Here is a 16,984-nt window from a genome sequence, read left to right on the forward strand (position 1 = left end):
CCATTGTCCCCCCTCCTTTCCCAGCGAAGCGCCGCCGCCTCAGTCTCCACCCATCGAAATGGAGGGCGACGACGGTGCCTGTCGGAGCGAGACGACGCCGGCACGCGTTTCTATGTCGTACATCTCCACCTCCTCCGCTCGACGGCTCTCGAGCAGCTTCTTCTCCGAGTTGTCCCGGTCGGCGCAGCAGACGGTCGCGTGGCACGGAGGCGAGGGATAAACATGCAAAATACTCTATTTATTTTTTAAAAACAAACAAACCTACCGGCCAAACTGTAAGGGGTAAAACGGAAAATTGCTAGCATGGAGACGGCGATCAGCGCTCTTATTTGGGCGGGAAGCCCTACCGTCCTCCGGTACCTTCGATTTCAAGTCGATCGCAACGCCGTCTCCTCCCTCCTCCGCCTCCATGGAAAAGTACTTCGGCCCCGGTACGCGGCTTCCTGAGGCTCGGTTCAGGTACTCGCGTGTTCTCATCTTTCTCCGACGATCCCCTCTATTGGGCTACGTACTTGCGCAATTTTCTTTTGTAGTCCATGTAATCGCGCTTCTTTCAAGTCGTTTTGACTGGGACTTGATTCTTTTGATTCTTGAAGGCGAAGATGGACGCGTATGATAACGGAGATAAAAGGAAGGATGCCTCTCAGTTATCGGCGCGATGCTTCTATACTTTTTCATGATTCGTTAGAACAGGTAATGCCGCCTGCTTATCGCGAAGTTTTGTGTTCTGATAAAGATATTTTCTTCCTCGAATCTATTATTTTTCAGCCGAATCTAATTTCCGAGTATCCACTCTTCTGCATTTCTTACGTAGCTTAAAGTTTTCGAGCATAATTATATCTTCGAGCCCAACGAATGTGCCTCTGCTGTAAGTACACCTGGCTATTCTTTTTCCACCTGGAACAAGCTTTTGGTCAGTTCATGTATATTACCAATGAGATTGTATTTTCCCAGATGGCATTGGTGGACGATCCTGCTGATGATGCCTTTTCAAGGTCTATTATTATTAACTCTTTCTTCCATTTTGGTTAACATCCCTTTTTGTTGCTCAACTTGGACCATAATGGACCAGCCTTTTATTTCATCTACTGAAATTATGTTTCTTGAAATGTGGTTGCTTGCAAAATGATTGTTATGATGCCATGTTTCAGTAATGTGTGGAATATAGACTGCGCTAATCACTGGTTTAATTATCTGCAAGGTTGAAAAACATAATCTAAGATAGATTGTGTTGGATGAGGTAATTGACTACTCTGCATTATTCTTGTGAAGTAGCAATCTTTCTGTTTCTTTAACAAATATAATTTCACAGATAGCTCCAAAAAGCTTTCATGCTTGTTGTAGAAGTTTTCTTTGATCCAAACTTCTCAGAAACCTGAGATGGCAAACTGGTTAATTTCAGAATAACATGATTTTCATATTCAGGCTCGCATGCTAAGTGCTAAGCTTCTATTTCAAAGGGAGGGGCGTGTTATAAATGTCATGCGTCAGAGCATTTCTTAACCTTGTGGACTATCACATATGACTATTTACCCTTTATGAGATCATTTTAACATTACCCTTCAAATACATTAACATTTTCAAGAACGCTGCACTATGTTGTCCTTTAAAATGTTAAAATGGGAACCGGTATCATCTTGAGTCTGTCTTTGAGCATGCACATCACAATTTCTACTAGTGCATGATTTTCCAGAAACTGATCTGGTTGCATATTCAAGGAAGTGACATTGGCTAATTTTAAATTGTCTGAATAGAGGGGACAATTTTGAGGAAGTTTTGGCATGAGCCTTTTTGGTGGTTTGAATCAAATATACTGAACTCCTTAATTCTTTAGGAAATATCAAGAAGTCCTTTCCTACATAAAAACAAATGATGAAAGGAAAGACAGTCTGATTCTTAAGGTGACCAAACTGTCTCACTATATGACCAAGGGTTCTAACTTCTAAACATTAGCTAAAAGTTCGATAATATACGATAGTGTGATCAATCTTCCTAATTAAGTTGATGCTTTTTACTGAAAATTAAAATCAACTTACTTGTGTTCCTCATATAAAAGTGCAATTTTCTTGTCAATGACGCACACACTCTAGTTTTACCAATGCTAGTGATATATTGATTTGGTTCCTGAATTACATTACTTTTTTTTGCTTTGCATCAATTTTAACGGGGAAGTATAGATACCTTGATTATTATGGAGGAGAGTATTGACTTGTCCATGTTGCTTTTACAGGCAGGGGATTTCAGGACTGGAATTTGACACCGAGGTTGTTATTGGCATTCTGAAAACTTTATATTACTTCAATTATCATAAATAATTATTCTCCGCGTACTAAATTCAGAATCATCTTTAGGCAACTCACTTTTATTGTTTAGATCCTTTTTCTTGTGTGTCTATCTTTTTGCTTATTTTCTTTGGATTTGAATTGTGACGATCCACATAGATGAATGAACTGTGATGCCAATGGAATTGCTATGGTAGCAAGTGGTTGTCATCCCATGCATTGGGGTTGGAGCCATTTGGTTGGTGGCATAGATAGTTATCCTTGTAGGAATGACTATCTATGACAAAAATATCATATGCACCAGTATAATTTCACAAACAAGCACTCTGTGTTCCTTGAACCTTCCTTCTGGAGTCATTATGCCTTCTTTTTTTAATTTTTTTTGAACATTTTAGATTTATATAGCAGTTTTGAACAAAATTGTTACATAGACTCATCTAATTCTACAAACCAACACTCCTCTATGTTCCCTAAATCCTTTGAAATTGTTATATGCCTTTCCTTTCCAATTGTAAGCATTTGTTCAAAATACTACATGGACCTGAACTAGCATAATTTCACAAATAAACACTCCTTTGTATTCTTTTAATCCTATAGAGTTGTTATAGTCTTTTTTCCAATTATAAACATTTTAGATTCATGTGGCAGCTTTGGGTGAAAATGTCACATGGTTTCAAAATGGTTTAACTTCACAAACAACCATTCCCTTGGATTCCTGGATCATAAAAAGTAGTTATATGCATTCTTTTCCAATTTTGAACATTTTTGGTCCATGTAATACTTTTGTGCAAAAGTGCTATATAGATCCAAACTGGTAAACATGCACTACTCTGTTCTGAACCTTCTAGAGGGGTATAATATGACAGTCTTGTCAAAATTGCTATATGGATCTAAAATGATCAAATTTTATCACAAGTACTCCTCTGTGTTTTCTGAACCCTCTGGAGTTGTTCTATAGTTTTATTCCCAATTTATATCAAGCATAGGCCCACGTAGCAGATTTGACATTGTCCTAAAGAAGTAAAAAAAAACATTATTTTAGTAAGGGTTAGGATCTACTTATTTTGTAATTTATTCAAGTTTATAGGGCAATAGAAAAGAAATGAAAACAGAAACATTTAGAGAAGAACGAAAGTGTAGATAAGATAAGAAAAGATAGAAGTTTGTCAACGACAGGAAGACAAAGCAGGATTTACAGGGAGAGCAAGTCACATTTACAAGGAAATGAAAAATGCACTAGTTTAATTGAATTAAAGGGATCTAGTAATTTGGGTGGATGGCTTCTAGTTTGGTAGAGATGTAGGTTGGAAGAGCACCAATCTAGTTTTATTTGAGCGAGTGGGTAAGGGTATACAAACCAAGGGGGGATTAGAGGGTATACTTGTCAAAAAGTATAAAATGGAAACTCTTTTGATGACAAATCAAAAAGAGGGGTACCTTTGATGATGAGATAAAAGAACGGTGCTCTTTCATTATTGCCATTATAATTTAACTATATTTATATATATGTACAATTATTCATATTTTAATTATCATTATTTTTTTAAGATCTATAATTTGAGTTATATAAGTTATAATTTGCAATTGTATGGCATGTGCTTGAGGATTTGGAATTTAGCATGCAAGAAGTAGGTGATTTTTTCCTCTATCCTTTCACCTTTGTAGTCCTAAGTTTTTCTCTTCATTTCCAACCATCTCTCTTTGTTTTTTGTTCTTGATGTTTTTCTATAGTGAAATTTGGGGAATAGTGTCACTCCCAAATTGTGAGATGTTGTGTTTATGATTTAAATTTTGGATAATCTTTTTAATTATTCCTAGGTGTAACTATAGTGAACGAATGAGTGTTTGATCTACATGTAAATGCAACGAGTTAGTGAAGGTTTTTTTTTTTTGGCCTAATTAAATTAAATAACATAACTTTATTTAGACATTTTAGCTTTTGAAGTTATCATTAATGAAGTTTGAGAAAAATGTTACATGAGAAAAGTGCTTCAAAACAAATTAAATAGATGTTAATGTTTGTGTCTTGTTAAAAAAATGACTAAATGAATAGGTAACAATGTTCAATAGAACAACGACTAAAGGAAAAAAGAATTATTTTGATTTTTTTCACTTTTAGATAAAAATATTATATATAAAGATTTTGATCTCATTTTGACAATTGTCAGCCTGTAACAACAATGTTATCATTAATGGAAGCATTAATTTAGATTAACATAAATTTGACACAATTCTACTTTTCAGATGTAGAATACACATCTTGTACATGATAGTCATTTTTCAATTAGTCGGTGAGTATCTATTCCTACAAAGGAAACAAATAGTTTATTTTTTTAACCAAAAAGAAGAAACTATTAGAAAGGAAAGTTGAAAAATATGTAATTTGTTTATCGAAACCAAAAGATAATATGGGACATACAATTTAAATACTTGATGGTGATAACTCTATAAGCAAAAGTTCATGATTAGTTTTAAAAAATATATATTTTTTCAAAATTTAAGATCATCAAAATATCCTTTAAAAATTTTCAAAATCTATTAAGCCATAAATTTATCTATCTGACTATTCAACTATTGCTCTTAAATATTAATGGAAATGAGTTTTTGTAATTGATATATACTTATATTTGAAAGTTAGTAAATACCACATCGACACGATACCGTTAATCAATAATTGAAACTTTGGCACGGTTTCAGATTTTATACCTTAGTTCTGCCCAATTGTAATATCTAAATATGGAGGTTATTGAAGAATACAATCATGCTCAAGGCAAATATGGAGTAAAACAATATGGTTAATGCTGGCATGGGATAGTACTTGGTAGGATTACTTACAATTCTTATGCTATTCGTACCATTTTTAACTAGTATAAATTTTAGTATTTTACAGAAAACTAATAGAATTTGGTACTATTGTTTGATTTATGTTTATTTGTTTTTAACAATCAAATTGTCATACATGGTTGGCAGATTTTTGCAGTATATATGTGATAACTATTTAATTAGTTCATGCAATGCAAGCCTTCATTGTTATTATGTAATGAAAGCATTATCATTGCATCAATTGGCTTCCATTTTGTAGGGAATTTATCTTGCCTCGATAACAAAAGCAGGATGTTTGATTGTACATGAGTTCGAAAGATTATACTGTGAAATATACGGTCCAAAATCCAGTAAGTTTCTATTGCATATCATGAAATAATATAGTATAAGAGTATGTTTATTTCCTTATAGAGTATTTTATGAGTAAGTTTGTTACTTGTGCACACATTTCATATTAAAAGGAACCCATTTAACAAATCCAAGATTATTCTCATCTGCTATGACAGCCTAGAAGGATTTAAAAATTTCTCTTTGATGAAGCAGAAAAGGAAACAGAACTAGCTACTAATTGTTTAATAAATAGTGATATGTGTTTCATGTAATTTAATACCTAAAAGATGATTGCATATTATTTATCTTCCATTTAGCTAAAGTTCTTATGTTTTTCTATTCCCTCAATGAAATCAAGCGTGGTTCAGCCAGACATTGATGGGAACTAATATCTTTTTATATTGCTTCTCTCAACTATTATTTGCAGATTAGGCTGAACATAATCTGCTTTGTCTTTTGCTAAGGTCAATTGGTGAATGGGACAAAAGAATTTATCCATATTTCCAATAGCAAACCATTAGATTCTGTTCGGTGGAATCCAACTAATCAAGATGAGGTTTGTTTGTTATTTATTCCCAATGGAACTGCGACTAACGCCATTCCTAAAGTGACTAACATTTATAAAATGTTCTATTATATATTTCCATGTTTTGATCCATAATTGTCAGTTCCATGTGAGTTATAGTTAAGTCTGACAAACGTGAGCAAAATGACACTAGCATATCTTAGTTGCTTGTGCCTCAGTACTAACAATTAATTGAACAACTGTTTCTTTTTGTTGCTCAAGAAAGTCTTTTGCCTTGCTGGAGATTATGTATACATGTTTAATGTTCCTTTGAATATGACCTGATGAATTTTCATTCAATATATAAGTGACGATGGAGTGATCATGCATAATATACTCATATGAAAAGGTTTTTGTGGGTTTGTCTACTGCTCATCTATGATGTAGGCTAGCTTGTTTTTGTACTTTCTTTCTTTCCAGTTCTATACTTTATAGGGTAAACCGTTTGTCATGATAAGTTGCTTCTTTGTGTACTGCTGATCAAATATTTTCACCTAAATATGCCTATCTACAGATGTGAGGCAAAGGTCTTCCCCAGTCCTTTTTCTATACGAGTAGACTCTGGATCCTTTTTCAGCATTGATATTTGACTAGCAGTCACACAGTAATATATGATTAATAGAAATAAACTAACTGCTGTTACTTCAATGGCTAATGGTTTAGCATGCTTCTTAGTGCATTTTTATGGTTGCTTGTGCTAACTATTTGTTTTTCTTCTTTAGGTAGCTTTTTCTTCTAGACAAAGCGATCACGTTGGTCTTTACAATATCTTTCATTCCTCAACACAAGGACAAGTAAGTCCTCTGGATATGTAGCTAATGTTTTACCTAATATGTATGTTTGAAAGTGTTTGATATTTCACAGTTTAACTTCAAAATTTCAATCTGGTTAAAATGATCCATATACAAGAGTTTTCGGAAGACAAATGCCTTTGATTTTTTTAATCTGTGAAAATTTTCACTGATGTTATCTCAAAAACAGCAAGATATTTGAAAGTGTTGCTGCAAGTCATCGTTATACTCTAATAATCTAAATCTTAGCTCATTGCCTTGTCCACTCTAATCCTTTTTTTTTTTGATTAAAAAAATAGGTACTATGCAGCCAGAATGATCACACTAGTGAGCTCCAGAATGGATTATCTGATGTATTATTTGCTTCCGATAACAAGTCAAGGTTACGTAGCTAGTAAAAACTGAAATTTACTTGATAGGAGGTCAATTGAGAATACATTGGTTTCATAGCATTTGTGCATTATATTCCCATTTTTACCATTCCCATGAGTTAAAAGGAATATGTCGATCATATTCATTATAAGAGAGAACATTATATCTATATTATCCTACACAATTCCTGATGACATAATACCCCATGTGGTCCAAACCTTTATTTCTAAACATTCTCCCTCAAGCAAAGCCTAGATATCGATCAAAGTTTAATTTATTGCACAAACTAGGAAAATAAGATTGATAAGAAACTTACTGAAGACAACGAAAATGCAGACAGAGGGAGAGGTTGACAACACACTAATGAGGAGTCACAAGTCATTGTCAATGGATGATAAATCTGCCATGTCTCATTGGCTTGACCTGAGACATGTTTACTTCTAACTGAATACAACTTGTTTATTATATGTTAATAGTTATCAAATGAATACAAAACGATTCTAAATGTGTCATCCTGATGTAAGCCATTTAGTCAAATAGGTTAGACATAAAGTTGAATTATGTCACACAACCTATATTTATAGCGGCTCCATTTATGAAACCTGAACAGGTCTAGTTTATTTTTTGATCACTCGACCCATCTAACACTAACACTCTGACTTGTGTCCAAACACACAAATTTGAAGATTGGGCTGTGCCATGTAAATAGGTTGTATCATCTTTGCCACCCCTAACTCTAACAGAATGAGATGAGAGTGATAATGTGATGATGGGGAAAAACAATTGTGGAGATGAGGGAAAGACAGCATAGAGGAGGGTAGGGTTATAAAGGAGCCAACCTGAGCTTGTTTTATTCAAGCTTGCTTGTCAAAAAATAGATAAACTCAATTTGTTGTTTGATTTACTGAGATCAATTTTTTTTTCAAGCTTGTTATTAAAATTCCTTGCTTATGTCCTAGCTTTAAGTGAGCTCAAGCTTTTACTAAGCTCAACTAGGAAAAAAATGTACTTATAAGTTCAGCTTTCAACTTGTTATAACTAACCGAGACTAAAGTATTAATTCGAACACCATGCTTTCAACTTGTTTGAGGATGTACATTTACTAACACCGAGAAGTGTTTCTATACCTTTAATACGATACTGAAAACATTTGAGTCATTTGTATTATTTAATCGAATGAATTATGTAACTTCTTGGAGTTTGGGGATATTTCATCTAACCTCTTTCAATTCCAAGATCTCCTCTTTTCTTATTGAGGATACTTACATTCATTGGCATTAATGATGCTCCATCTTCTAGTCCCACATGACCAAGTGCTGACATCCTTGGAATCTTCCCGAGTGGTTAGTCACTTTAAGATGGATTGAGGTTTTGCCTTGCTCTAACATCATACCAAAGTAGGAGCCCTTGTGCTCAAATCTTGCTAGTATGAATCATCTATTTTCAATTAAGTTGAGCTAAATTTCTTTTTGTGTTTTTAATAGAATTAACATTATTAATAGCCGACATCATATCAAAGTAGGAGCCCTAGTGTTCAAATCTTGCTAGTATAAATCATATATTTCCAATGAAGCTAAGACAAATTTCTTTTTTGTGTTTTTAATAGAATTAACATTATTAATAGCTTCACTATTGTTGATTATTGGTGTGATTATTTTGCTTTATAAATTTCCTCTTATAGGTTGTTTGCTTCTGGTTTAGATGGCAACATTTATGTTTGGGATACACGGTTGTCCATTAGTCCATGCCTCACTCTTACAACGAATTCACGAAGAGAACTTAATAGCATTGCACTATACCAAGATCAGGTTTATATCATAAATGCAACTGTAGTTTGCCCTAGATTATTCTATTTTTCTTCTTGTGGTTCTGTTTTGTTATTTCTAATTTCTTGATGAGTAAATCCTTCTATATTTAGGTTGTATTTGGGGCAGACAAATGTGGATTTATTCACTCTTGGGATATTCGCGGAGGACAGTCATCGCATGCTTTTCAAAGTCGCAATCAGGTGAGAAGCAAATATATAGAAATCTCTTCTATGAATCAAGTCGTCATCAGTTCCTTGTTAATATTGAATGTTTGTTCTCCACAGTTAAAATGGGAATGTAACTTATCTGCCAAAAATAATTTTTACATTATAGCATCTCTAACACACTCCTGTTTATATATTCATAAATCTTTCTTTCCAAAAATATCCTCTTCATTCAATCAACAAATCAAACTTTTCAAACATATCCAAATGGTTCTATATCCAAAAAAATGTTCTGACACAAATGTTCTGATGTCAAATATGGCTGAAGATAGTACCGATTAATTGATAACCACCAATGGTTGATGCTATCAAGTTTTCTAACCCCAACCACCCCTTTGGTAAATAGGTCCCTAGTGGTTTAAGTGAAAATTGTCTGCAATTTATCGAAATATTTGAAGAATGTTTCCTGCTTGGAAAACTCATATATAACTTTTTTGCACTATGAAATGTTGGTTATTAATAGTAAAGAAAATATGCAAACAATAGAAATTCATGGTTTTTCAAGTGGGACTCATTTATATTTCTAGACGAGTGTTTGTTTCCCAGTTTCTCTATATCATCATAATATTATCTTACGCAACCTTTTCCAGAGGTCTCATTACCCTTCAATATCCATAAAGTTATCAGCTGAGCTGGAGAAAATCCCATCTTTGAAGGTACAATAACAAAATGATTTATGCTCATCTGTTCTATTTAATAGCTATTATTCCAACAATTTTGGATATTGATGTTACCATTGCGAATTGAAATATTATTTGTAAACTTGTCATATGTGGAAGACATATGACTGTGCACAACTCTTTAATTCATTTGAAATCTGATTTGATTTATCTAATAATTTAATGGACCCATACAAACATCGATCAGATAATATAAGAGTTGCCACTTCCTGGAATTGTACGTCCCAAGTTTTTCTGGACTTCAGGTCAGTACACAGCCTATATGCAATGTGACAGGAATGTTCTCTTTTTATGTTATTATAATTTCGCGTGTAAAATTGTCATAAACTTGTTCTAAATTCCAACTACTTCAGTTTGATGCAAATGTTAAGAGTTCTCTATTGTTTCCAAAGTTGGAAACTTGCATTGGGTCCAGAGTATCTCTCTGATGTTTATTTTCCATCTAACTATTTTTCAACATATTGCATCATGTTGAATCCTTCAGTTTAATTCAACCCGTGCATCCAGTTTTAAATGTATTCAGAGTGAAACATTATTTTGTTAACTTTCAGGCACAAACAGATATTGTTCCAAAAGAAATCCACAGCATCAGCATCAATCCATCTTGTTCCAGTCAGTTAGCTTTCCATCTGGTTGATGGCTGGTAATTCACATTGGTTTAAATAGCAGCATTTTGTTCAGCTTTTGGAATTTGCAACGTCTTCCCTTGTTTTCTGTGTTACACAGAAGGAAAAGGCCCTTTTTTTTGTTGAGTGATTTATCTGGACAAATTCTTTGGTTGGTTACAGATAGTGCAATCAAGCTGTTATATGCAAGGCTTGAATTTTCTAATATATTGTGTGGTTTCTTACAGGTCTGGGGTTCTGGATCTTCGCGATCTTGTTGTGACACATGTGCACTGCCCACCTGTTGTGTTGTAAGTTCATAAACTTGTGCCCATGCAATTTGGAGGTTTTCTTTGTGTTTCTCCCTTCTATGACATTCTGATATTTCGATCATTCAAGCAGGGATGGAACAGATATAATATCAACAAACTCAATTATGAGAAGACCCTCTTGGTTTTCAACATTCTCGGTGTGTCTTCTCATTATTACATTGAATCTAAAACCAATTACACGAGATGTACTGCTCCAATCCCATGCAACTCATTGTTAGGAGTTGATTAAAAACATCATTTGTGCGTTGTTGGTTGATTAAAATCATGGAGAATAAATAGTTGTCTTGCTTGTGCAATCTGTCAATTGATTAATTAATTATATGACGTGCTTAGAATTGTCCATAACAATTATCTTGTCTTCAGACATATGCAGTTGGGTCTGTAGCAGAAAAAGGATTGTATCTACTTGACTTCTTTCCTGGCAAACACTCAGCATGCCATGTGGACTTCAAGTGAGCTCTATTGTTTATTTATTTATGTATTCTTAAGAGATCAGTTCATAAAATGAAGATGAACTCTAAAATGCCTTACCAATTTTCACTTGCATGTAATCTGATTTTGGAAAAGGCATGTAATGCTGACAAGTTCTTATTTGTATTTTTCTTTTTATTGCTAGTCCGGAATCAAGGAGCAATTCTCCGGAATGCAGTAGAGATCCAGAAAACAAATATATTCCTGTATCAGAAAACATACTAGTTTGTACAGTTCATCCCCGTAATGATACCATAATTGCTGGGACTAAGGTAAATACACTCAAAACAAACAGACCCATGTTATTCAAAACTTACCCACTTTTGTGTCAGCAGTAGAGTGAGAACAAAAATGGAAATCATAATTGATTTCTTGTTTATGTTATTTTTTATCTCAAGAATCTAGTCGATATTGCTTAACTTGCTTTATTCCAAGTGACTACAAGAATGCCATTCACTCAAAACATTCTCCAAGAGAGAATAACCACATCCTGACTTGCTCACTTTTGTGTCCTTAGCATAATTGACTAAAGTGTTTTTTAATGTGTGTTGTTTTTCATCTCAGGAATCGTCTTTAATGGTGATCTCTCAGAAGCATAAGGTTGACAATGGTGATTAAATGCTACTAATATCTGAAGGTGGTAATACATTTGAATATGGCAGTTAAAAAAGTGAAGATTATAAACCAAATGAAACTTACGAATTGGCGACGCTCTCCCTGGTCTGCACATAGCAAGTGAACACCCCACCAGGTTTTTCTGATGTCTATAACCTTCAGAAATTGGGGGAACCATTTTGCACCAAACTGATATTCCATCTAGAGTGATATGGGAGAATCAATTCTCCAAATGAACGAATAATTAAAGCAAACATTCACTTTGTGCAGAGCATAAAATTTGGATTTTTCCTCCAGAAAAGTGATTAGATGATGTTATCACTGTGTCTGTTATCACAGAGCTCTGCATTTTCAGTGGGTACTTAAAGGATGGTGAGCTAAAAAAATGAAAAAATGTTAATGATTCAAAAAGAAACTTTTACTAGAAGAATACAATTGTAAAGTACAAATATGTCATATAACACTGGTTACTAATACAAGTTTCTCATCAATTGTGTTCAAGCTGAAATGATGATGTCAATCGTGATGCTTAGCTGATTAGAGTTTGAGCATTACGCTAACTATCTATAATAACAGTTTAGTAATCCAGGTCCTTGTAGCTGCTACGAAATTACAGTGGTTAAAGAGCCTTTTCAGTATTTAATTCAAGCATACAGAATAAAGCTCGAAGAAAAGTGGGTAAAGCTTTTGAATTGTGTATTTAAGAATCAATTCTTTGAGGAAGTGTGTATGGAATAATCGATCTGGCTAGAAGCACAATAGAAGCCTTTGAAGTCAATTGAGAAACAAATCTACCAGAGCACAACAATGATCATTTTTTCCTTTATTCCTCCACTTTCTTCCTTCTTTTAAATAAAGAAAAGATCGAGCCCTTCCTTCTTCGACACATTAACTCTCATCTTGGCGGAGATTAGTTGCTCCATGAAAGTAGGCGTCTTCATCCCTGCGCGACCTGTAACGAATTAAGAAACACACTAGAAGACGGTGGTCTCTGCTACAATATCGACGAAGCAACGAGGCGAATTTGCAAGTTTAAGATTTGCTTGCCAAGGTGAAGATTTCTTTGAGTTTGTTCTTGATGAATTGAAGACGGTGTTGCGGTAGAAGAAGAACTGCACATCTCGGTATTGAATCCGATTCGATGCCTTGACGAAATGATCATTAAAGTGAGCAAGCATTCGATGTTCTTACTGTTCCAAATAGCAGTCGAGATTCTTCTGTGAAAGTGAAACAAGCTGATATAGTGGAGCATAGTAGAGCAGAGCAGAGTAGAGCTAATCCATGGCGAACCAGCAAAACCAACCGGGGCGCGGCGACGAATACAAGTTGAAGGACACGAGCCCGAACCTGGGCGAGAGGTGGCCGCACCACCGGAGCAGCGGCTGGTTCGGGATGGTGACCGGCGACAGGCTCACCAGCACCTACGACCTCGTCGAGCAGGTGTACTACCTGTACGCGCGCGTGGTGAAGGCCAAGGATCTTCCCCCCAACCCCGTCACCGGCAGCCTCGATCCCTACGTCGAGGTCAAGCTCGGAAACTACAAGGGCACCACCCGCCACTTCGACAAGCGCACCAACCCGGAGTGGAACCACGTCTTCGCCTTCTCCAAGGACCACGTCCAGTCCACCTCCCTCGAGGTCTTCGTCCGCGACCGCGAGATGGTCGGCCGCGACGACATCATCGGCCGGGTGGTGTTCGACCTCAACGAGGTCCCGACGCGCGTGCCGCCCGACAGCCCGCTGGCTCCGCAGTGGTATCGGCTGGAGGATCAGCGCGGGGAGTCCAAGGTGAGGGGAGAGGTGATGGTGGCGGTGTGGATGGGGACGCAGGCCGACGAGGCGTTCCCGGAGGCGTGGCACTCCGACGCGTCGTCGGTGCAGGGGGAGGGCGTCGTCAACATCCGCTCCAAGGTCTACGTGTCCCCCAAGCTCTGGTACCTCCGTGTCAACGTCATCGAGGCGCAGGACGTGATCCCCAGCGAGAAGGGCCGCCAGCCGGAGGCCTTCATCAAAGCGCAGGTGGGCAACCAGGTGCTGAAGACTAAAGTCTGCGCCGCCAAGACCACCAATCCGACGTGGAACGAGGACTTGGTGTTCGTGGCGGCGGAGCCGTTCGAGGAGCACCTGGTGCTCACCGTCGAGGACCGGGTGAGCGCCACCAAGGACGATCTCCTCGGCCGGCTTGTGCTCCCGATGACGTTGTTCGAGCGGAGACTCGACCACCGGCCGGTGCACTCCCGGTGGTTCAACATGGAGCGGTTCGGGCTGGCGGTGCTGGAGGGCGGCGAGACGAGGAAGGAGCTCAAGTTCTCGAGCAGAGTGCACCTCCGCGTCTGCCTCGAAGGCGCCTACCACGTCATGGACGAGAGCACGATGTACATCAGCGACACCCGGCCGACGGCGCGTCAGCTTTGGAAGCAGCCCGTCGGCGTTCTGGAGGTGGGCATCCTCAGCGCGCAAGGACTAGCTCCGATGAAGTCAAAGGACGGCCGGAGAACCACCGACGCCTACTGCGTCGCCAAGTACAGCCAGAAATGGGTCCGCACCAGGACGGTCATCGACAGCTTCAGCCCAAAGTGGAACGAGCAGTACACGTGGGAAGTCTACGACCCCTGCACCGTAATCACCTTCGCCGTGTTCGACAACTGCCACGTCGGGGAGAAGCCGGCGCCGGCGACGGCAAAAGATACGAGGATTGGGAAAGTGAGGATTCGGCTGTCGACGCTGGAGATGGATCGGATCTACACGCACACGCACCCTCTAGTGGTGCTGCAGCCGTCGGGGGTGAAGAAGATGGGAGAGCTCCACCTCGCCGTGCGCTTCACTTGCCTCTCCATCGTCGGCGTCATCTATCTCTACATGCATCCTCTGCTGCCGAAGATGCACTACATACACCCGTTCACGATAACGCAGGTGGATAGCCTGCGCTACCAGGCGATGAGCATCGTGGCGGCGCGGCTGGGCCGAGCGGAACCGCCGCTGAGGAAGGAGGCGGTGGAGTACATGCTGGACGTGGACTCGCACATGTGGAGCATGCGGCGGAGCAAGGCCAACTTCTTCCGGATCATGTCTCTGCTGTCGGGGACCATCGGAGTGTTCCGCTGGCTGGAGGAGGTGCGGCGGTGGCGGAATCCGGTGACCACTCTGCTCGTCCACGTCCTCTTTGTGATATTGATATGCTACCCGGAGCTGATCCTCCCCACCGTGTTCTTGTACATGTTTTTGATCGGGGTGTGGAACTTCCGGTGGCGGCCGCGGCACCCGGCGCACATGGACGCGAAACTGTCGTGGGCGGAGGCCATCCACCCGGACGAGCTGGACGAGGAGTTCGACACGTTCCCGACATCGAAGCCTCACGACGTGGTGCGGATGCGCTACGACCGGCTGCGGAGCGTGGCCGGAAGGATACAGACGGTGGTGGGCGACGTGGCGACTCAGGGGGAGAGGTTGCAATCGCTTCTCAGCTGGAGAGATCCGCGGGCCACCGCGCTGTTCGTGGTGTTCTGCTTGGTGGCGGCGCTGGCGCTCTACATGACGCCGTTCCAGGTGGTGGCGCTGCTCGCCGGATTCTACGCGCTGCGCCACCCGAGATTTAGGAGCAAGCTGCCGTCGGCGCCGAGCAATTTCTTCAAGAGGCTGCCTTCCCGAATCGACAGCATGCTCTGAGAGAAACCGATCTACAGCTCCATGTCTTGAGAAATTGCGCATCTTGTATTTCATCAAAATCTTCTTGTTTTTGCAGAGCTGATGCATGCAATCACAGCATTTAGACTGATTTTGCTTGCTGTTTGATATATATATATATATATTTCATTTTATTTCCCAGAGACCAGAGTGATTGTAAGGATTGAGAAGTTGATCTAATATTGTGAAAATGCTTGGATAAATAACAAGGGAAATAGAGGTCATGGAGTTCAATGATGATCCACTGAAAGTACACAAATTCATAGTAATGGATCGAGCAAACACATCAATGCCTCAAAGGTGATCACCACAAGATCAATGAACATAAATGTTGTCCGAATGTCAACCTCTCTGGTTGTGTGTCTTAAAGCAGTTGTTACATTCTTTCTCTACACGAGCTTGTGTGTCATTCTGCATATTTTGTCCATCATCTTTGGAAGAAGTAGATCCAGGAGCATCTTCAAGGCCATCAACACCATGCTCGTCGTTATACTGTGTTTCATCAGACATGCATTACCACTGCTGATCATGAACTTAGTGGTAGCTCATGCATTATGAAATCATTAGTGTTTGCAGAAAAAGAAAAGATTGTTCCATCCAGAGAAGAATGTTTACAATAAGGTTATAACTGCAAACCTTAGGACTGAAAGGATTTGCTTTGGGTGTTTCATATCTTCTAATTATTTACCCAGGTCAAAGACAAAATGCCAATGGATCAGTCCTTGTTGAAGGAAAGTTGGTAGGTAGTTGATGGTGTATGACACTAACAGCATAGGGGAGATCAACGCGAATCAACAAGGTTTCTATCAACTGAATCAGACGAATGACAAGTTTGGGAAGTGACTTTAGTAATCAGTAGTAACAAACTAGTTGTCCAAAATTAATGTGGATGAAATCCAATCTTGATTAATTGACATAATACATTCAAGTTTTCAGAAACACTATGAAGAATGATACCAGTTTTAGTATGGCAAATGGTACAATGAAAGTCACCTGGGAAGCAATGAAACACCGAAAAGCATACTTGAATCTTCCATTTCTCAGCATCACTACAAAAATGGAATCGTAATGAGATTACTTCTTCTGACTGGCACTTTCCATCTTAAATTTGATGGCTTGTATATCACATAGAAACTAATTTGATGATCTTCATAAAGACACCAAGAAAAGTCTGCATGTAAATGGGTAAAAAGATGTTTCATCAGTAGCAGAATGAAACTGAACTGTCTTGTTTATTGAGGTTGCTATTTGGGTTACATATTCCATCAAACCACAACAAGAGAAAACAGTTATCGAAACAATGTGTGAAGTTTCCTTTAGATCGAAAGTAATGGCAGGAAATTCGTTCGGAAAGAATTACGTTTATGCTGAAAAAAGAATAAAAAGATAAGCTAATCAGAGT

General features: G+C 38.5%; 2 protein-coding genes across 2 annotated transcripts; both read left to right on the forward strand.

Annotated features, from left to right (window-relative positions):
• The first annotated feature begins 409 nt into the window (after positions 1-409).
• LOC141841799 (uncharacterized) lies at positions 410-11,924 on the forward strand. The gene is made up of 18 exons (XM_074729990.1): positions 410-459; positions 597-693; positions 815-868; positions 955-995; positions 2,231-2,264; positions 5,365-5,455; positions 5,900-5,991; positions 6,723-6,794; positions 7,091-7,173; positions 8,845-8,971; positions 9,082-9,171; positions 9,786-9,851; positions 10,427-10,518; positions 10,729-10,791; positions 10,883-10,949; positions 11,176-11,264; positions 11,429-11,555; positions 11,848-11,924. Exons 1-18 carry the CDS (start codon positions 410-412, stop codon positions 11,899-11,901), a joined length of 1,389 nt encoding a protein of 462 aa, XP_074586091.1. The 3' UTR covers positions 11,902-11,924.
• An 847-nt stretch (positions 11,925-12,771) lies between these two features.
• LOC141838755 (FT-interacting protein 1-like) lies at positions 12,772-15,760 on the forward strand. The gene has a single exon (XM_074726320.1). It carries the CDS (start codon positions 13,180-13,182, stop codon positions 15,562-15,564), a length of 2,385 nt encoding a protein of 794 aa, XP_074582421.1. The 5' UTR covers positions 12,772-13,179; the 3' UTR covers positions 15,565-15,760.
• The last annotated feature ends 1,224 nt before the right edge of the window (positions 15,761-16,984 follow it).

Source organism: Curcuma longa, chromosome 11 (genome assembly GCF_044706935.1).
Source record: "Curcuma longa cultivar G26 ecotype Majalengka, Jawa Barat chromosome 11, ITB_CL_G26_1.1, whole genome shotgun sequence".
NCBI classification, from domain to species: Eukaryota; Viridiplantae; Streptophyta; class Magnoliopsida; order Zingiberales; family Zingiberaceae; genus Curcuma; species Curcuma longa.